Source organism: Plectropomus leopardus, chromosome 16 (assembly GCF_026936395.1).
Source record: "Plectropomus leopardus strain MGB_pleo_1.0 chromosome 16, ASM2693639v1, whole genome shotgun sequence".
Taxonomy (NCBI): Eukaryota; Metazoa; Chordata; class Actinopteri; order Perciformes; family Serranidae; genus Plectropomus; species Plectropomus leopardus.
Genome location: NC_142191.1, coordinates 25,106,481 through 25,122,088, shown reverse-complemented (window position 1 = coordinate 25,122,088; position 15,608 = coordinate 25,106,481). Strand labels below are relative to the sequence as shown.

Genomic DNA, 15,608 nt, shown 5'->3' with positions numbered 1-15,608 from the left:
TTCAGGCAGATTTAAACCACGTTTTGATTTGTGATTTTTAAAAGCGTTTTTTTTTAACTGTCCTTGGAAAATAAGGAGGGGAAAATGTTTATGTGAAATGTACGCACATGTTGCGTTATGGTAAATCCTCTTCACATTTAAGCATAGTAAAGGATGGGGGGTGGGGTACGGCAGGGTAAGGGGGGTTAGGGTAGAGTAAGGTTGAACAGGGTAAAGTAGGACAGGATAGGGTTGGGTAAGGTAGAGTAGGATAGTGTAGGGTACAATAGGACAATAAGTTGGGGTAAAGCTGAGTTCTCAAGTCTGCTGAAAAAATAAAAACCCAGACCAAACCGAAATCGCCCTACCCAACCCGACCAATCAGCACACATTTTCAGCCCGAGCCCAGTCCAACCTGTCGGCTTTTCAGTACCCGATGTTGGTTTCAGCTTGAGAACTTAAGGATAGAGTAAGGTATGGGGGCATAGGGTATTATATATTAGTCTAGGATAGGGTTGGGTGTGGTAGGGATGGGTAAAATAAGGTATGGTAGTGGGGGGAGGGGCAGTTAGGATGGGGTAGGTTAGGAAAGGGTAAGGCAGGGTAAGATATCATTCCCCCAAAGAGGAAAATGGTTTGCCACCACAGACAAAGACATACACTCAATATACACAACATGTCTTTTGTCACAATAGGTAACACCATGCAGAGGGAAGTTCAGTTCTACTGCAACAACGAAGAGGGTCAATAAAAGGGTGATGACTGGGTGTGTATTTCATATGTAAAATATAAAACAGGAAGTATAAAAAGTATTAAGGGAAGGAAATTATATGGTGAAACATTAAAGTGAAGAATTGGGAGTGGAAACACTCATTTGATGGGCAAATGAGAGAACAGAAGAGTGTAAAACCACTGTCTTTTAACACAGAGACTGCGCTATAGAGCCGCGACAAAGTCCCTTTTTTTTTTATACCTCTTTTGCATTCTTACACAAAACCAAAGTATGGCGGTGTCATGCAGCTCCAGTGTGAGATTATACACTGCATGCATTATCGTGGGATCAAAAGAGGCGTGACATGTAACACAGCAGCGTCTGCCTCTAGTAGCATGGCAAGAACAATCATTCAAGGTGTCTTTTGTATGGCAACTGATCTTGTCCTCTGCTCGGAGGGTAAGGACCAGACCTGATTGTTTTCCCAAGTTGCTTAAATTTTCGGCTGCTGTTCTTCTTCTTCAAATAGCTGCTAACAGCTACTTTTTAAATCTCCTGCGGTGGCTCTTTGTTTTTAGCCGAGTAGAACTAAAATATTTGGTGATTCTGCTTTTAGCCATTATGCTCAAAAATGCCAGAACAGCCTGCCAGATCCAAAAGGAGCTGAATATATTGATAATTTTAAATGTAAACTAAAAATCTTTTTATGTCTGGACTTTACTTATTCTATTTTTTTAAGGTCCATTTTTGCATATTTCCTATGTTGTTCTTATTTTTGTTTCTTCAGTCAAACTGTAAAGCACTTTGAATTGCATTCGATTTGTTTGAAAGGTGCAATATAAATCTAATTTGACTGATTGATTGTGCCAGATATAGAGAACGGCAAGCCAGCCACCTGCAGAGTGTCAGAGATGTTGTGGCTTCACTTTTGGGGAGCGCATATGTTGTCTAATTTTGCATGCATTCTCACACACACGCACACACACACACACACACACACACACACACACACACACACACACGCACACACACATCACAACACTTGTAGCTAATGATACATCCCTACCACAACCAGTTCATAATGGGATGTCATGAGAGGTAGAGTTACTGAGGGGAGATACATCCCTCCTAGTGTTTGCAGTAAGGACTACAAACCATCATGGCATCCAGTAAAAGACTACAAGACCCACAATAAGCCAGCAGGCAGCCAGGACACCTATTGCTGCTCAGCTGAAACAAATCAGCTGCCTGCCCTGAGAGCTGAAGCTGAGCGGGAGTCATGTGGAAGAGAAGACAATGACTGAGACAGACAGAGAGTGAGAGCTGAGCGTTTAGTTATGTTACTCAGGAGACAGTGAACTGGAGTTTTAATTTACATGCCTGTTTTTGTTTTGTTTAACATCTGTCTCAAAGAAATAAGTTGAACTTTTAAAGAAGACTGAATTCACAGAGTTTAAGTTGAAAAGCAACATTCGTCTTCATTCACACCTCCAAAGCTCCAGGAGAAAAGCTTTAAGACATCACAATGAGTTAGGAGAGGGGACATGGTGAAATGGTGTGTTTGAATGTGTATGTCTGTCTAACTTTGCGTCTTTCTGGAAAGTTTCATTTTACATGGACCTGTTTAGAAGTTATGCACCTCTTTGTCCTCCCACACACTTGATCTTTTTGCTGGACTTCAACCTCTTAGGACACAAAACATGGTCATCAAATAACTGTTGACCGAGTGGACCGACAGAGGGACCTATAGAAACGCTGGTCGCCGCTTAAAACAAAACGCTGAAATAAGTCACTGAACACAAGGGGAGAAGGAAGAAAAACTTAGAAAGAAAAAAAAATTGGTAGAATAGGAGTGAAAGCAGGGAAAATGTCGTAGAAAGCAGAAGGGAAATTTGTTACAAAAAATAACAAAAGGAGGAAAGAAAGGAAAGAAATCAACAAATACAGAGAAGGAAGGAAATAAGGAAATAAACAGGAAGGAAGCAGAAGAGGAAGGAAGGAAGTTGTCAACCACTAAAGGCAGGAAGGAATAAAGGAAGGAAGTGTAGAAAAAACACTGACCCCAAGAAGAGTCTTTCACGCAACGTGCGACCGACAAGGTGAGAAAGAGTTTAAAAATCTGCTCTCGGCTGTGTTGGGAAAAACAGCAGGACACCTGAAACACACACACACACACACACACACACTCTCACACAGCACCTCCCAGCCGCAGACACTGAACACACACAAACTCCAACATGCCACAGTATGTGTGTGTGTGTGTGTGTGTGTCTGAGAGGAAGTGAAACGACAGAAAGAGTCTGAACTGCGTTGGTGTGGGTGTGTGTGTGTTGTCGGAGCAGCTGTGAAGGTCACTCCTGTTGCGCTGCCAGAAACACACACACACAGACTTTGTTGCTGTATTTTACACGTTTCTGTCTCATTCTCAGATAAAAAGGCTGACATAGGAAATGGTGAGTTTACATTTACAGTTTAAGAACAGACCGATCATTTTGGTAATTAAAAAAAAAGTACAAATCAAAATAGCTGACCAGTATCTCAAGGCTGTTTATAAGTGGACAAAAAAATCCCACATTGACACAGAGCTTTAGATCATGAGAAGCCAATATTTTGAAGGTTTATCATTAGAAAGCGAGTTTCATTTCTCATTTATGCTCCAAACGTTCCCTTAATACAAAGTTAGCTGGTCTGCTGCTCCCCCTGCTGTAAGACTGACTGGGAGTCTATATCCAACACCCAAACAGTTATTTATGTCATTTATTGAATTACAAAAGTAACAAAGGCTAAAACAAACAATATAAAAAAGCTTAATGTACAACTGATTTTTCCAGGAAACTCGGTCAGTCTTTCCTTGTTTTGGGTTTTGGGGCTGAAACAGAAAATATGATACTGTTAGAGAAAGGAAAAGAAAAGGGAGAAAAAAATAGCAAAGAAAAATAAGAAAAAATGAGAACAGAGAAAAGTACAAGGGAAAAGGTAAGAGTAAGTAAAAACTAAATGAAAAGAGGAGAAAGGATGATGGAGGAGAATAAAAGATAAAAAAGAGGTGCAGTTAAAAAAGAGAAAACATAATGAAGGGGAAACAAAAATAAAACGGAAGAAGACAAACAAAAGAGAAGAAAGGAGAAAAACAGAGAAAAGATGAAAACAATAAGAGGAGATCACCATTTGGATTCTCCTGTTTGTAGAAAGTCTTCAGCATCTCGACCGCTTCTTCTGCTCTGTGACCTGAAACACACTGAACACACACACACACACACACACACACACACACACACACACACGATACACAGTCATATACACAATATGGCCAAAAGTATGTGGACATCCAAGTTTTACACTATGGACTGCGATCACAGCCTTCACTCTTTTGAGGAGGATTTCCAAGAAACATCGCAAAGACACAGTGTGCTTTCAAAGAAAAAGATACACATATAAAACACAGCAGTTAGACAAACATAACGAGACGGCAGGACGTCATGAACACAGACCTTGAACGTGGTCCCAGACTGAGGTAAGTTTGCAGAGGAAACATCTAGAACTGAGCCGCAGCCTCCAAACCGCTCGTTCCTGCAGCCGTACACAACTACTGGAATGTCTGAAAGATGGTGAAGGCACAATAACTGTCATCATAACACACACACACACACACACACACACGAAAGTGGGGGGAGGATACTGAGCAGACGCAGGGCTGCAGCACACATGATGCATGGCTCCACGGTGACGTACAGAGCTGTTCGTTTGCACACGCTGCTCACATCCAAGTTGCCGTGACGACACCAGTCCAGGAGCTGGTCCAGGGCCACCATCTCAGCATGACGAGTGGCCTAACACACACACACACACACACACACAGAGAGACAGACAGACAGACACAAATATATGTTATGCATGGTTCAGGTGTCATGTTTTCATCGGTTTGGCACATTGAGTTGAGCTGTGGTTAAATGTGCTACAGTACGTCGTCACTGTGGTGTTTTGGTGTCTACACAAGCTTGTGTTTTTGCTGACATGATGAAAAAAAAAACAAATAAGTTTAATTTCAAACTGCATGTTTAATAAACTGACAGATTTCTTCTTCTTCATGGGGCCACAAAAGAAGGAAACAGCCTGAGTTTGTTCACACAGAAGCAGCACATTGTTTTGTTTCCCTACATTTTTGGTCTCGTTGACTTCATTCCGCCCCTTGCCCACAACTTCATCGTTGTAGACCATCAGACATCCAACTGGTACCTCTCCATTCTGCAGAGCATCTTTAGCCTGCAGTAACACAATTATAGCTGGTCAACACACAGCAACTCCACATGAATAATCAGACAGTAAAGAAGAAACTACACAGAAGAAACTCAGCAAGTTTACCGCATCACCATACAGTGTCTTTATGTAGATTAAGGCTCAAACAAACTATTATTTTTCATTGTCACTTTATTTATTTATTTATTGCGTATTTGCTTTTGCACTGTATCACTTTAAAAATAACTGAGTATATTAAAAAAAACTGAAAAGCTTGAAACAGCAACTGATTGGCACATTTTGACATTATAATGCTTTTACATTATCAGTTAATCGTGTAAAATGATCGTTTCTGGATATATTTGCGGCGCATTAAGTTTAATTGATAAGTGGCAAGACATTCCTGTTGTACATTACAAGATACTGAATGACGTGATTTGGGGTTATTATTTAAAAACGGTAAATCTAAAAAACAAACAAAAACAAAACAAAAGAAAAAAAACACAACTTAGTCGACGTTACTTAGCCGAGATGTCCACTAACTGACTGACTGTCTTTTGGCACACACCACGTCAAAAGCGCTGGACATCCACTTCTCAATTTCCTCATCACTTGGATTGAAACTCTCAGAATCCGCTTTACCACCCTCCTCTGTTCCCATGGCAACTACGCTATTTAACTTTACTTGACAAAAGTCATTCTAGTCACATATAATATTTTTTTTTCGCTTGTTTGTCTGCTTTTGAGTTACAATTTCGTCGCCGGTAGTTTACACGCCACCTACCCACACCACCAGAAGGGGGAAGATAATATTGGACGGACCACTTACAGACATGACCAATCGAGCTCCTCAGATCCATGAGCCACACGTTCATCATGACGTTATCGATGCGTGAAGTTGACTACAATGGGCTGGAAATAAACCGGAAATAAAGGGATTTTTCATATAATATAAAAGCTCAATGTAGCCTGTTATCTGACGTAACTTTATTTTCAAGCATGTTGATTGTCACACGTGCAATCAATGACGTGATTGTGTACACAGTCAGGCCAACTCCAACAAAGCGCTGGTGCTGAATTTATTGATTAAAGGCCTTCCCTCTTTTTTTTCCTTTTCTTTACTTCTGGACTACAGATTAAAAATGCTCTCCTGGCTAATTCTGCCATTTTTATACCTTGTGTATTTATTAATTCACACTGTTCCGTTTAAAAAAACAAAAAACAAAACAAAAACTAAACTGTAAAACAAACTGCTGTGAGGGTTCAAGGACAGAGGGATGTAATGTGCTGCGAGCCCTCTGAGGCAAATTATGATTTGTGATAGTGGGCTTTGTGAATAAAATTAACATGGCTTGACTATGTAACCAAATTTAATTGGCCCATTGATTGTGTCTTTTGGCCAATATATTGTTATCAAATATTTTTTGAAGTCAAATACTAAAATCAGGATAGGTGGAAAAGGGAGGATGGAGGGAGGCTTTAATTTGGGACCTCTCTGCTCATATTGTGTCTATTTCAGGCTGTTTTGCTGCAATATAGTTATAAACAGATTGTGGCACGTACAATCTGCAATTGCATAAGTGCACAACACAAATATCAACAGGTTTCTTTTTTAACTATCAGACTTTCAACTGTTTTTTTGCATGCAACCTCATAATGACGAGACACTTAATGTCTACCGCTAAATGCGTGTTTTTATTTTGAAATCGATAGCCGGAAGTGACGCTGTTTACTCTGCGGATCTTAACCGGCACTTTTGACAGTTAGCATGTTAGCAACGAGCTGCTAACTGTCTAAAATCCCCCCGATAAACATGTCCATGAACTAGTTCAAGCTAAAAGTTAAAACTACGGAGCGTTTTTGGATTTGCGGTCTGTGAACCCCTCACTCTCCGAGGATGTTTTCATCTGTGTGGAATTTTATTAAACGCCACAAAAATAAATTTATTTTCACCGGAGCTGTAGTTGGAGGTAAGTGGTGTTCGTGTTAGCTTCTGAGCTAATAACTTCAGCAACACGCCTTACTGCACTGCAAAATCTCCATGTCATATTTTCTTACCTTTTGGTAGAATTCGTGCCTTTTAAAATGTATTTGAAGAAGTTTTAAGATTAGATGTGCGTGTATTTGCATTTCGGCAAATATATTCTCTATTAAGCAGCATAATTTTCCAACTTAAAGGCACTATTTTTACACATCCAACCAGGTGTAACGCCACTTAAAAGTAAAAGAACTCAGGTAAGAAGAGGAGACAGGAGTTACATTTTACTGAAATTAACAATGCGCAATGTCTTGGTTGTGTACTGCGTTAAAATGATTTCAGCGAGAGTATTAGTTAGTTGTATTTTTGAGACTTTGCCATTGACTAAAACATTTTCTTTTATTTTAAGAAAATTAAATGAAGTCTGACTTGACGCCATATTTAGGAGCTGAGCCTTACTACATGTTAGCACACTGACTTATCGCTAAGCTCCTTTAGTGAATGCGAGGCGAGGATGAAACATGACGTGAATATTGGACATAACTTCCGACCAGTAAGTGTCCGCGATTTCTGCCATGTGACTTTGTGAAAACTGCAGGTTGGATAACATTGTTGTTTTATTGCTTTGCAGTAAATCAGTGATCGACTTCCTACCTCAGTTAAACCTTTGAAACTTGAGCAAATAAGCTTGATTTCGTTCAAAAACATGGGAAGAAGTCAATGAGCAACAAAAGAAATTGCCCCCAAATTAGCAGGAAGTTTTAAAAACGTACAAGAAAATTATCTGTAAGTTAATGAAATGAAAGACCCCCACACCCCACAAAAAAAAAAATCTACATATGCAGTAAATTTAAAAAACAACATCAAAGAAATGACCAAGAAAATGTGCTTTAAACATTACAATTTCGCAACATAATTTTAAATATGTATATATGATAGTTTCAAATCTCTGGCATTTTTTCTTATTTCCCTAGATTTTTTCCCCTAACTTGTGTAAAATAATTTTCTAAATCCACTAATTTCTTGAAATTTCTGGAACATGCTTTGCCAAGTTGCTCAGTGCCATTTTTGCCATGTTTTTTTTTTCTTCTCAGGATTCAGACGTCTAAATACTTGTGAAAGGCATCTGAAAATAGCACAAGAAAGTGATGTCACTTCTGGTTATAAAGAGTTAATCTACTCACATCTTTAACTTTCAGTGACATTCAAAATAAGTTCATTCATTCATTCAAAGTTTTTGGTGTTATTAAATATTAATAAGATTTTACAAAGTTTCTATAATGATTTTGGCTTTCAGTGAAATATGTGACATATTTTCTCAAAAGTTTTTGTTTATTGATGAATACAGAGGAAGATATAATGTGAATTTAAAGACTAAATAAAAATAAAAACACATAAAAAGAGTGCTGCTTTTTTTTTTTCCTTGGCATGATCAATTTTAATTATTTAATTTAAACTAAATACTTTTGGAAACATCTATTCCCGAAACATATATTTGTACTTCAGCCGGGACAAATTGCTGGTGACCCCACATGCAGTTCAGACTCATCATAAAGTGTGATTCATGTTTGTTGAGTTATTTCCTGTGCTTGCTAGTAATACTGCAGCTTATTTGTTGGTGATCCCCAGGAGTGTACTTCCTGGGTAAATATGCCCAGAAGAAGGTCAGGGACATCCAGGAGAGGGAGGCGACAGAGTACATCGCTCAGGCCAGACGGCAGTTCCACTTTGAGAGCAACCAGAGGACCTGCAACATGACTGGTAATGACGGCAACATTTTTGTTCTGAAAAATAATCTTTTTGGATTACTTGTACGTCTTTTTTCCCACGAAAGAGCACAAAATAATGGAAAACTAAGAGTTTCTCTTTGTTCAAGACATTCTTGATTTGACTGCAATGTGTTGCAGTGCTGTCCATGCTGCCTCCACTGAGAGAAGCCATCGTCAATCAGCTAAATTCAGAAAGCCTCACTGCACTACTCAAGTCCAAGTGAGTAGATCTGCTTTTTTCTGTTAGATAAAACTGATCAAACAATTCCAAACCCACTTACGCACAATCCTACACACTGTTTGAGTTATACATATTACAGATTTTGCATCTACATTCATTATTTTATGCAAATATGCCAGTTTATGCCAATCTTAGAAGTTTTTCTTGTAATGAACATCCAATATGAAGTGTTACATTACATAACTGTCTATAGTGAAATAGTGCAAAATGACTCGTTGTCTTTATGTTGTAGGACAGAACAGTAATGCCTGTTTTTTTCTGTCACATTATCTCACAGACCAGCCAATAAGCTTGAGATCTGGGAAGATTTAAAGATCATCAGTGAGTTCACGCAGTTGTGACACATTATTTGCAAATCCCATAAAATACTTTCATGCACAAAAACAGAGGAATCATCAGCTTTAATGTGATTGTTTTTTTAAATCTGGTATCTGATCCCAAACGTGTCAAACCTGTTGTCGTCTTCAGGTTTCACCCGCACCATAGTGGCGGTGTACAGCACCTGCATGCTGGTGGTTCTCCTGAGAGTCCAGCTGAACATCATAGGAGGATACTTGTACCTGGACAACTCTGTAGGCAAGAACTCAACGGTGAGGAAAACATATTTACAAGCTTCTTTCCCTTTCACAGCCTGTAAGATCACAGTTTTAACTTCGATGCAGCACTGTTAGTTTCTGAAGAAATGCAAATATTTGACCGCAGACTTCTGCTGCTGAAACCAATCGTTGGAGCTCTAGTCTAAGCAACAAATTATTCCAGTTTCTGAAACTGGAATCTGACTATAACTCCAGAGTTTCAGAGTGCAGTGTGACTGGCTCATTCCCTCCATGTGAAGGCGTATTGCAGATGACTTTTGCAAGCAGTTACCTGGTACTTAGTCGCCCTGATGAAAGAGTAAACAAGTGGAATATCAGACAAGTAAAGAAAGTCAGAAAGCTTTATGTTCCTGTCTGCTTGTGTAGGATGCAGTCACTCTAAAAGACTAGCTGTTTTTTTCCAGAAGTAAATTGTCTATTTTACAAAGCCTTTTGGTGTTGCGGAATAAGATTCGAGCAGTTTCAGTGGGGTTTGAGGGGGGGGACTGAAGGTTCAAAAAAATTTGACACAGAAATGCTCAGAGATTTCTGTGCAGCGTGGGGATTTTTAGAAAACAATAAATCAGAAAGAAACATCTTTTTGAGAGCAAAAAGAAGCACACAGCAAGACAAGGTGGAGATATTTTAGGTTTATTTACATATGTGTGTGTGTGTGTGTGTGTGTGTGTGTGTGTGTGTGTGTGTGTTATTATGTTTTTCTTTTACTCCCAGACTCCTCTGGCTCCCCCAGATGTCCAGCAGCAGTACCTGTCCAGTATCCAACATCTACTGGGAGACGGTAGGGTTACAAAATGCACGCACACTAAGTTCTGTTTAACTCTGTTCATTAAGTCTGTCGGGACAATCACCACCTCTGTTTGTCTTTGTCTGTCCCCAGGTTTGACAGGGTTGATGACAGTAGTAAAGAAAGCAGTACAGAACTCACTGGGAAGGTGAGTCTCTTACATTAATGATTATTTACATTATTATTTTTTTCTTTTAATTTTTTTAGACAACAAAATGTTATACATCACGTGGTATTTTCAAATCTCAACCATCAACAAAACAACTAAGATATTCAGTTTACAATCATATAAAACAGAGGAAAAATAGCAAAACCTCACATTTCTGATTCCTGAATCGGAAAATAGTGTCATTTTCGTCTAATAAGTGACTTGAAATTGTTTATTTCCAGCGTCTCTCTGAAGCAGAACATGTCTGTGCTGGAGTTGGAGCAGCAGCTGAGCTGGATCAGAGCGGAGGTGGAGGCCAACTCTGAGCGGTCGATGTCCTGGTACATGCTGGCTGACGATGAGAACGCGCTCGCTGACCAGGTCAAACACACAGAGCGCGACACGCAGCCGCACTCACAGACAAAGCATCTGGGTGTTTAACAGACATTCTCGTGTCCTCTGTGCAGGCATGTGGACTGACAGAAAACGACCTTGTGACCATCAGACTGTTAAATGAGACTAGAGACATGTTGGACAGGTAAACATCACACCTGTGTTCTCACTGTAGCTGTGTGTGTTTTGTGATTCTGATGTGTGTGTTTGTGACTCCAGTCCAGACTTCAACACTGTCCTAAACGCCAGTTTCAACCGCGGTTTTTCACGTCTTCTTGACAACCTGGCGGAGTTCTTCCGGCCGCCTCCTTGTGACTCCGCCCTCAGCTCTGCACCTGACAGGTCAGCTGTTTGACGGACAAAAAATGTTGTTTTTTTTTATCTACATCTGCATCACAGGTTTATTGTGTTTATTTTTAAAGTTTTATTGTTTAAAGAAACAGACGCAGCTGCTGTTGTTTATTTTAGCTCCGTGTTGACATCGGTCTCTACATTGGCCTCTTTTTTTTCCCCTCTCTTCCAGTCTGTCTGCAGTCAGTATGCCGCTGGCGAAAATCATCCCCATAATCAACGGTCAGATCAACACAATCTGCAGCGAGACTCCCAGCTACTTTGTCCAGGTGAGACCGGGCTTTCACGAACGCAAACATCACGGTGGAGAAAAAGAGAAACCTGCATCATATAAATCACATCACTTTGGAATGGGACACAGGCTTTCACATGTTTAGATTTTGATTTTGTGTTTTTGCATGAAAAGATGGCAAAATACTCAACCAGCCAAATTTCAAAGCGAAGTACACTTTTTCTGCCTCAGAGCCGGTGACAGCCGTGGCTGGAGGCTTGTCTGTCTGTCCCGTTCTTCTAAATGCGATGTCTTAAAAACATCATGAGGGAATTGCTTCAAATTTGGCATGAACATCCACTTGGATTTAATGATGAACAATCTAAATTTTGGTGGTCGTAGGTCAAAGGTCAAGGTCATTGTGACCTCCTCTTTCTTGTCAACGTAATATCTCGAGAACACCTTGAGGTTTTTTTTTTTCCACATTTGGCACAAACGTTCATTTTTACTCAATGATTTACTGACTAGAATTTGGTGGTCAGAGGTTAAGGTCAGTGTGGCCTCACAAAACATGTTTTTCACTATGCACTAATTGCGACAAAATTTCACACAAATATGTAATAGGATAAAACGATGATATTTTATATCCAAACGGTCAAAAGTCAGCATCACTGTGACATCATAATATTCTCTCCTTTTCTGTCATATCACAGGAACAAAAGGGGAGACTTTTGGTCAGATACTGAATTACTGACACTTATCTTGGGTGTGTCCACCTTAAAACGGATTATATACACCCTCTGTGCTGCTGCGTGTAAAATGTGTGTGAAGCATCCATGTTTTTACAGACGACGACGTAACCTGTAGGTGTAACTTTAGTGGTTCACAGAGGCATACAACCCAGGAGCTGCAAGTGAAGTTGTTCATGCGCCACTGGTCAGTCTGCCACCAAATTTAGGCAAACAAATCCCATCTGTTGGCACAAACAGGCTGCACGCCTTGGCACAATGATCTCCAAACAAAGTCCACTCTCTGTTTGCCCGTTTTTTTTTTCTTGGATGTTTGCTGAGTGATAATCAAATAAAATATCCCAAGACAACATGTGCAGCTCTCTGATCAGATTATAAGTGCACATTTTTTATATATAAGCACAATTTGACAGTGACTCAGAATCAGTCTTTAATGTTTTTAAGAGAGGACAAAATTTCAGTTTCATTTGAAAGATTGTTGTAATCTGAGTTTTTCAAAAAACGGTTCTTAAACTTTTCCAACTGAACTTTTAGGATGTTTAATAACACTGACCACCTTAAAAAATCAGAAAGTTCTTTTTTTGGTAGCAACTGTCAAGTACCAAATGCTGACACCAAACATCTCATCATATCATTATCTTTTTCACTTTTTCCTCGATCGGACAGAGTTTGATGATCATAATTTTTCCATTTTAGACTATATTTGATTAAACAAAGCTGCTTGTGATTAGATGTTACTTGAGGTTTCCTTCTTTGTAAATATGCTGGATTTTGATGGTTATTTTTGTGTCCTGTATATCGATCGAGTTCAATGCTGTTGACAGAAGGCATTATGTGGCATTATTACAACAGCATCATAAAATATATTTACAGCATAAAGTAATTTTTCCCACGAAATACTGATTGATGATTCCCACTTTTGTACAGTTTGACTTTTACTTAAGAACTCTTGCAGAGGACAAGAAATGTCAGACAACTTAAAGATAATTTTGGAATATTTGAAAAAAAAAGAAAGCACATTTTTTATTCACAGAATTAGCCAAAACACAATAAATACAATCAGTCCTTAATACTTCTCTTAGTGTGTCTCTAACTCGCCGTCTGTCTCTGTCAGGACTTGCTGATGAACGACCAGGTGAAGGAGTTTGCTGCCAACGTCTATGAGACCTTCAGCACGCCACAGGAGCTGCAGAAATAATCAACGAAGCATCAGTAGAGTAAGGTGAGGAATATATGAGAAAGCGGGATGAAAACATAAAGGATTTAAGCCCTGGACTGTTCATCCCTTTTTCCTTTCTGTGGAGATTCGTGGCAGAAATGTCCACGACAAAGCAGCAGCGAGGGCTTCTCTGTTCCTTTTGCGAGCAGAGCCTTTATGGATTACTGAACTGGCGGAGGGAGAAAAGACTCACACTGGGTTTATAGTCACAGCAGAGCCTGTGGTTAACTCCAGGACTACTGCATCTTGGGAAATGGAGTCTAATCTGTTAAAGTGGTTTTAATTACCATAAGAGGTGACAAACACACACTGAGACAGTCAAAAAGTGGAGACAGGAGCGGTCGCAACTTTTTCATCGAGATGACACTGAAACATTGTCAGTTTGTGTTGATATTATCGATTTTAGGATGATTTCCTTCTTTTCTATCAGCAGTGGTGAGTGTTTTATGTCTGTTCTCGTTTCCAGCTGTTCAGTCTGCACCTTGGCTGTGTATATCAGAAGGTTTTTTTTAAAACATTTTTTAACATAACTTAATACAGGTTGGGAAAAGGATGCACAGGACCGATGGAGGCTGATGTTCATATTTTTGTTTTTTTGTGCTAATATTCACTGTTCTTAAATTTGACTATTTTTCGTGTCATGGTGGAGAAAATTTGCAGCGGTTATGTTGGAAATTTGGGGATATTACAACTTGTTGTTACAACTTATATTACAATATTACAACCTACAAAAATTGGTTATTAAAGAATGATAAAACAAAGAAGATGATTCCAAATTAAATATGTCGTTAAAACTGTAATTTATCCAAGCTGGATGACTTCCAGTGGTCACAGTTTTTAGTAAAACACAATTTCAGTTCTTTAAGCGTTAGTCAAACAATACAACATGCAGACTTAAGTATGTATCTGTTTTATGGAGCATTTAATCTGGTTTCTAAACCCTATTTTCTTGGTGTAGTTCTGTTTTTGCCCACAGGGTGTCAGTGTCTCTCTGAATTGCCCTCGTTTTTCTTTAAATGTAGGGCTTCATTCCAAAAATGTTTCTTTTGTTAACATTCAAATTAAATGAAAGTTAAATTTTCCATTTGTTATTGTGTCCTTGGCAGTATTGGTGTTACATCATGGCTTGCATCCTGAAATAGTCCATAACACCCAGGGTTCACTTTAACCCTTTGAACCTGAGCAAATTGGCTTCAGTTCTTTGAAGTGCTCTGAAAGAAGGCAATGAGCTACTTAAAAAGAAATGGGCCAAAAAAGTAGGGAAATTAAGAAAAAAGTTGCATGAAAATTACCTTAAAATAGGCAACAAAAAAGAAAGGTAAAGAATAAAAAGAAACAAGAAAATGACCTTCAGAAAGTTCTAAAAAAGAATAAAAAAATCAAGTTCAATCAATCAATCAAGTTTTCTTTTTGTAACATAATTTTAAATATATAATTATAAGATTTAGAAATATAGTTTTCAGGACATTTTCCTTAGTTTTTTGATAATATCTTAAAATTCCTCTCTCTAGAAATTTTTTAGGCTATTTTCTTGTCTTTTTTCCTTTTTTTTTTAAATTTGTGAGACTTTTCTTGCCAAATTGCTCTTTGTATTTACAATCATATATTCAGAAGAAATCCAACAAATTGTCTCAGGTTTCAGAGCTTTAAATGCTTGTGAAAGCTGTCTGAAGGCAGCAAGAAAACTGATGTCGATCCAGGTGTTAGGGGGTTAATTGGCACAATCATTTTGTATCATTCTCACAAATGGTAGCTTATGTTGCTTTATAACAAAAGTCTATCCACCTGTTCCTTCATGGTTTACACTTGTACGTAAATTCAGTGGAAAAAATATGTTACTCTTTCAAAAACTTAAATGATTTTAGAGTCTTCTGTGTGGAAAGACAGTTTTTTAAATTTCCAAGTAGTTCTAAATCCTTTTCTTATCGACCCCCTGCGCTGCACTATACTCATCCCTCGTCCGATTAGTAACTCAAATCAGGTGTGTTCAGCCAAGCGAGCGTCGTCAACACACCTGATTGAACTGATCAGGTTAGATGAGTGGAGCAGGAAGAGGTGGACTTGTACAGCACCTCCTACAACACTTGTGTCATCTTTTTATTCTGATGATACTTTTTGTCATCCAGGTAACTGTAATCACAGTAAAAAAAAAACCCTTTGTGACTACCTTTGTTTGCAAGTACCACAGACGTTTCGATTTGTCCCCCTTCAGTGACACACACAAGATTGATTTTTCTTGCTG

At 38.8% G+C, this 15,608-nt stretch overlaps 2 protein-coding genes across 3 annotated transcripts; one reads left to right on the top strand and one right to left on the bottom strand.

Moving 5' to 3' along the window:
• Positions 1-2,003: 2,003 nt before the first annotated feature.
• Positions 2,004-5,879, bottom strand: adat2 (adenosine deaminase tRNA specific 2). Of its 2 annotated transcripts, none has more exons than XM_088089882.1 (6): positions 5,757-5,879; positions 4,850-4,954; positions 4,371-4,521; positions 4,183-4,289; positions 3,857-3,929; positions 2,004-3,560 (listed from the first exon to the last, which is right to left on the bottom strand). In XM_088089882.1, exons 1-6 carry the CDS (start codon positions 5,760-5,762, stop codon positions 3,532-3,534), a joined length of 471 nt encoding a protein of 156 aa, XP_087946008.1. In that variant the 5' UTR covers positions 5,763-5,879; the 3' UTR covers positions 2,004-3,531. The 2 variants fall into 2 exon arrangements, with proteins under 2 accessions (XP_087946008.1, XP_042359764.1); XM_042503830.2 differs by lacking the exon at positions 5,757-5,879 and adding an exon at positions 5,496-5,746.
• Positions 5,880-6,669: 790 nt separating this feature from the next.
• Positions 6,670-14,448, top strand: pex3 (peroxisomal biogenesis factor 3). Its single transcript, XM_042503164.2, has 12 exons — positions 6,670-6,897; positions 8,535-8,666; positions 8,813-8,894; positions 9,193-9,236; positions 9,384-9,505; positions 10,223-10,289; positions 10,389-10,443; positions 10,686-10,824; positions 10,911-10,981; positions 11,056-11,178; positions 11,360-11,456; positions 13,262-14,448. Exons 1-12 carry the CDS (start codon positions 6,825-6,827, stop codon positions 13,343-13,345), a joined length of 1,089 nt encoding a protein of 362 aa, XP_042359098.1. The 5' UTR covers positions 6,670-6,824; the 3' UTR covers positions 13,346-14,448.
• The last annotated feature ends 1,160 nt before the right edge of the window (positions 14,449-15,608 follow it).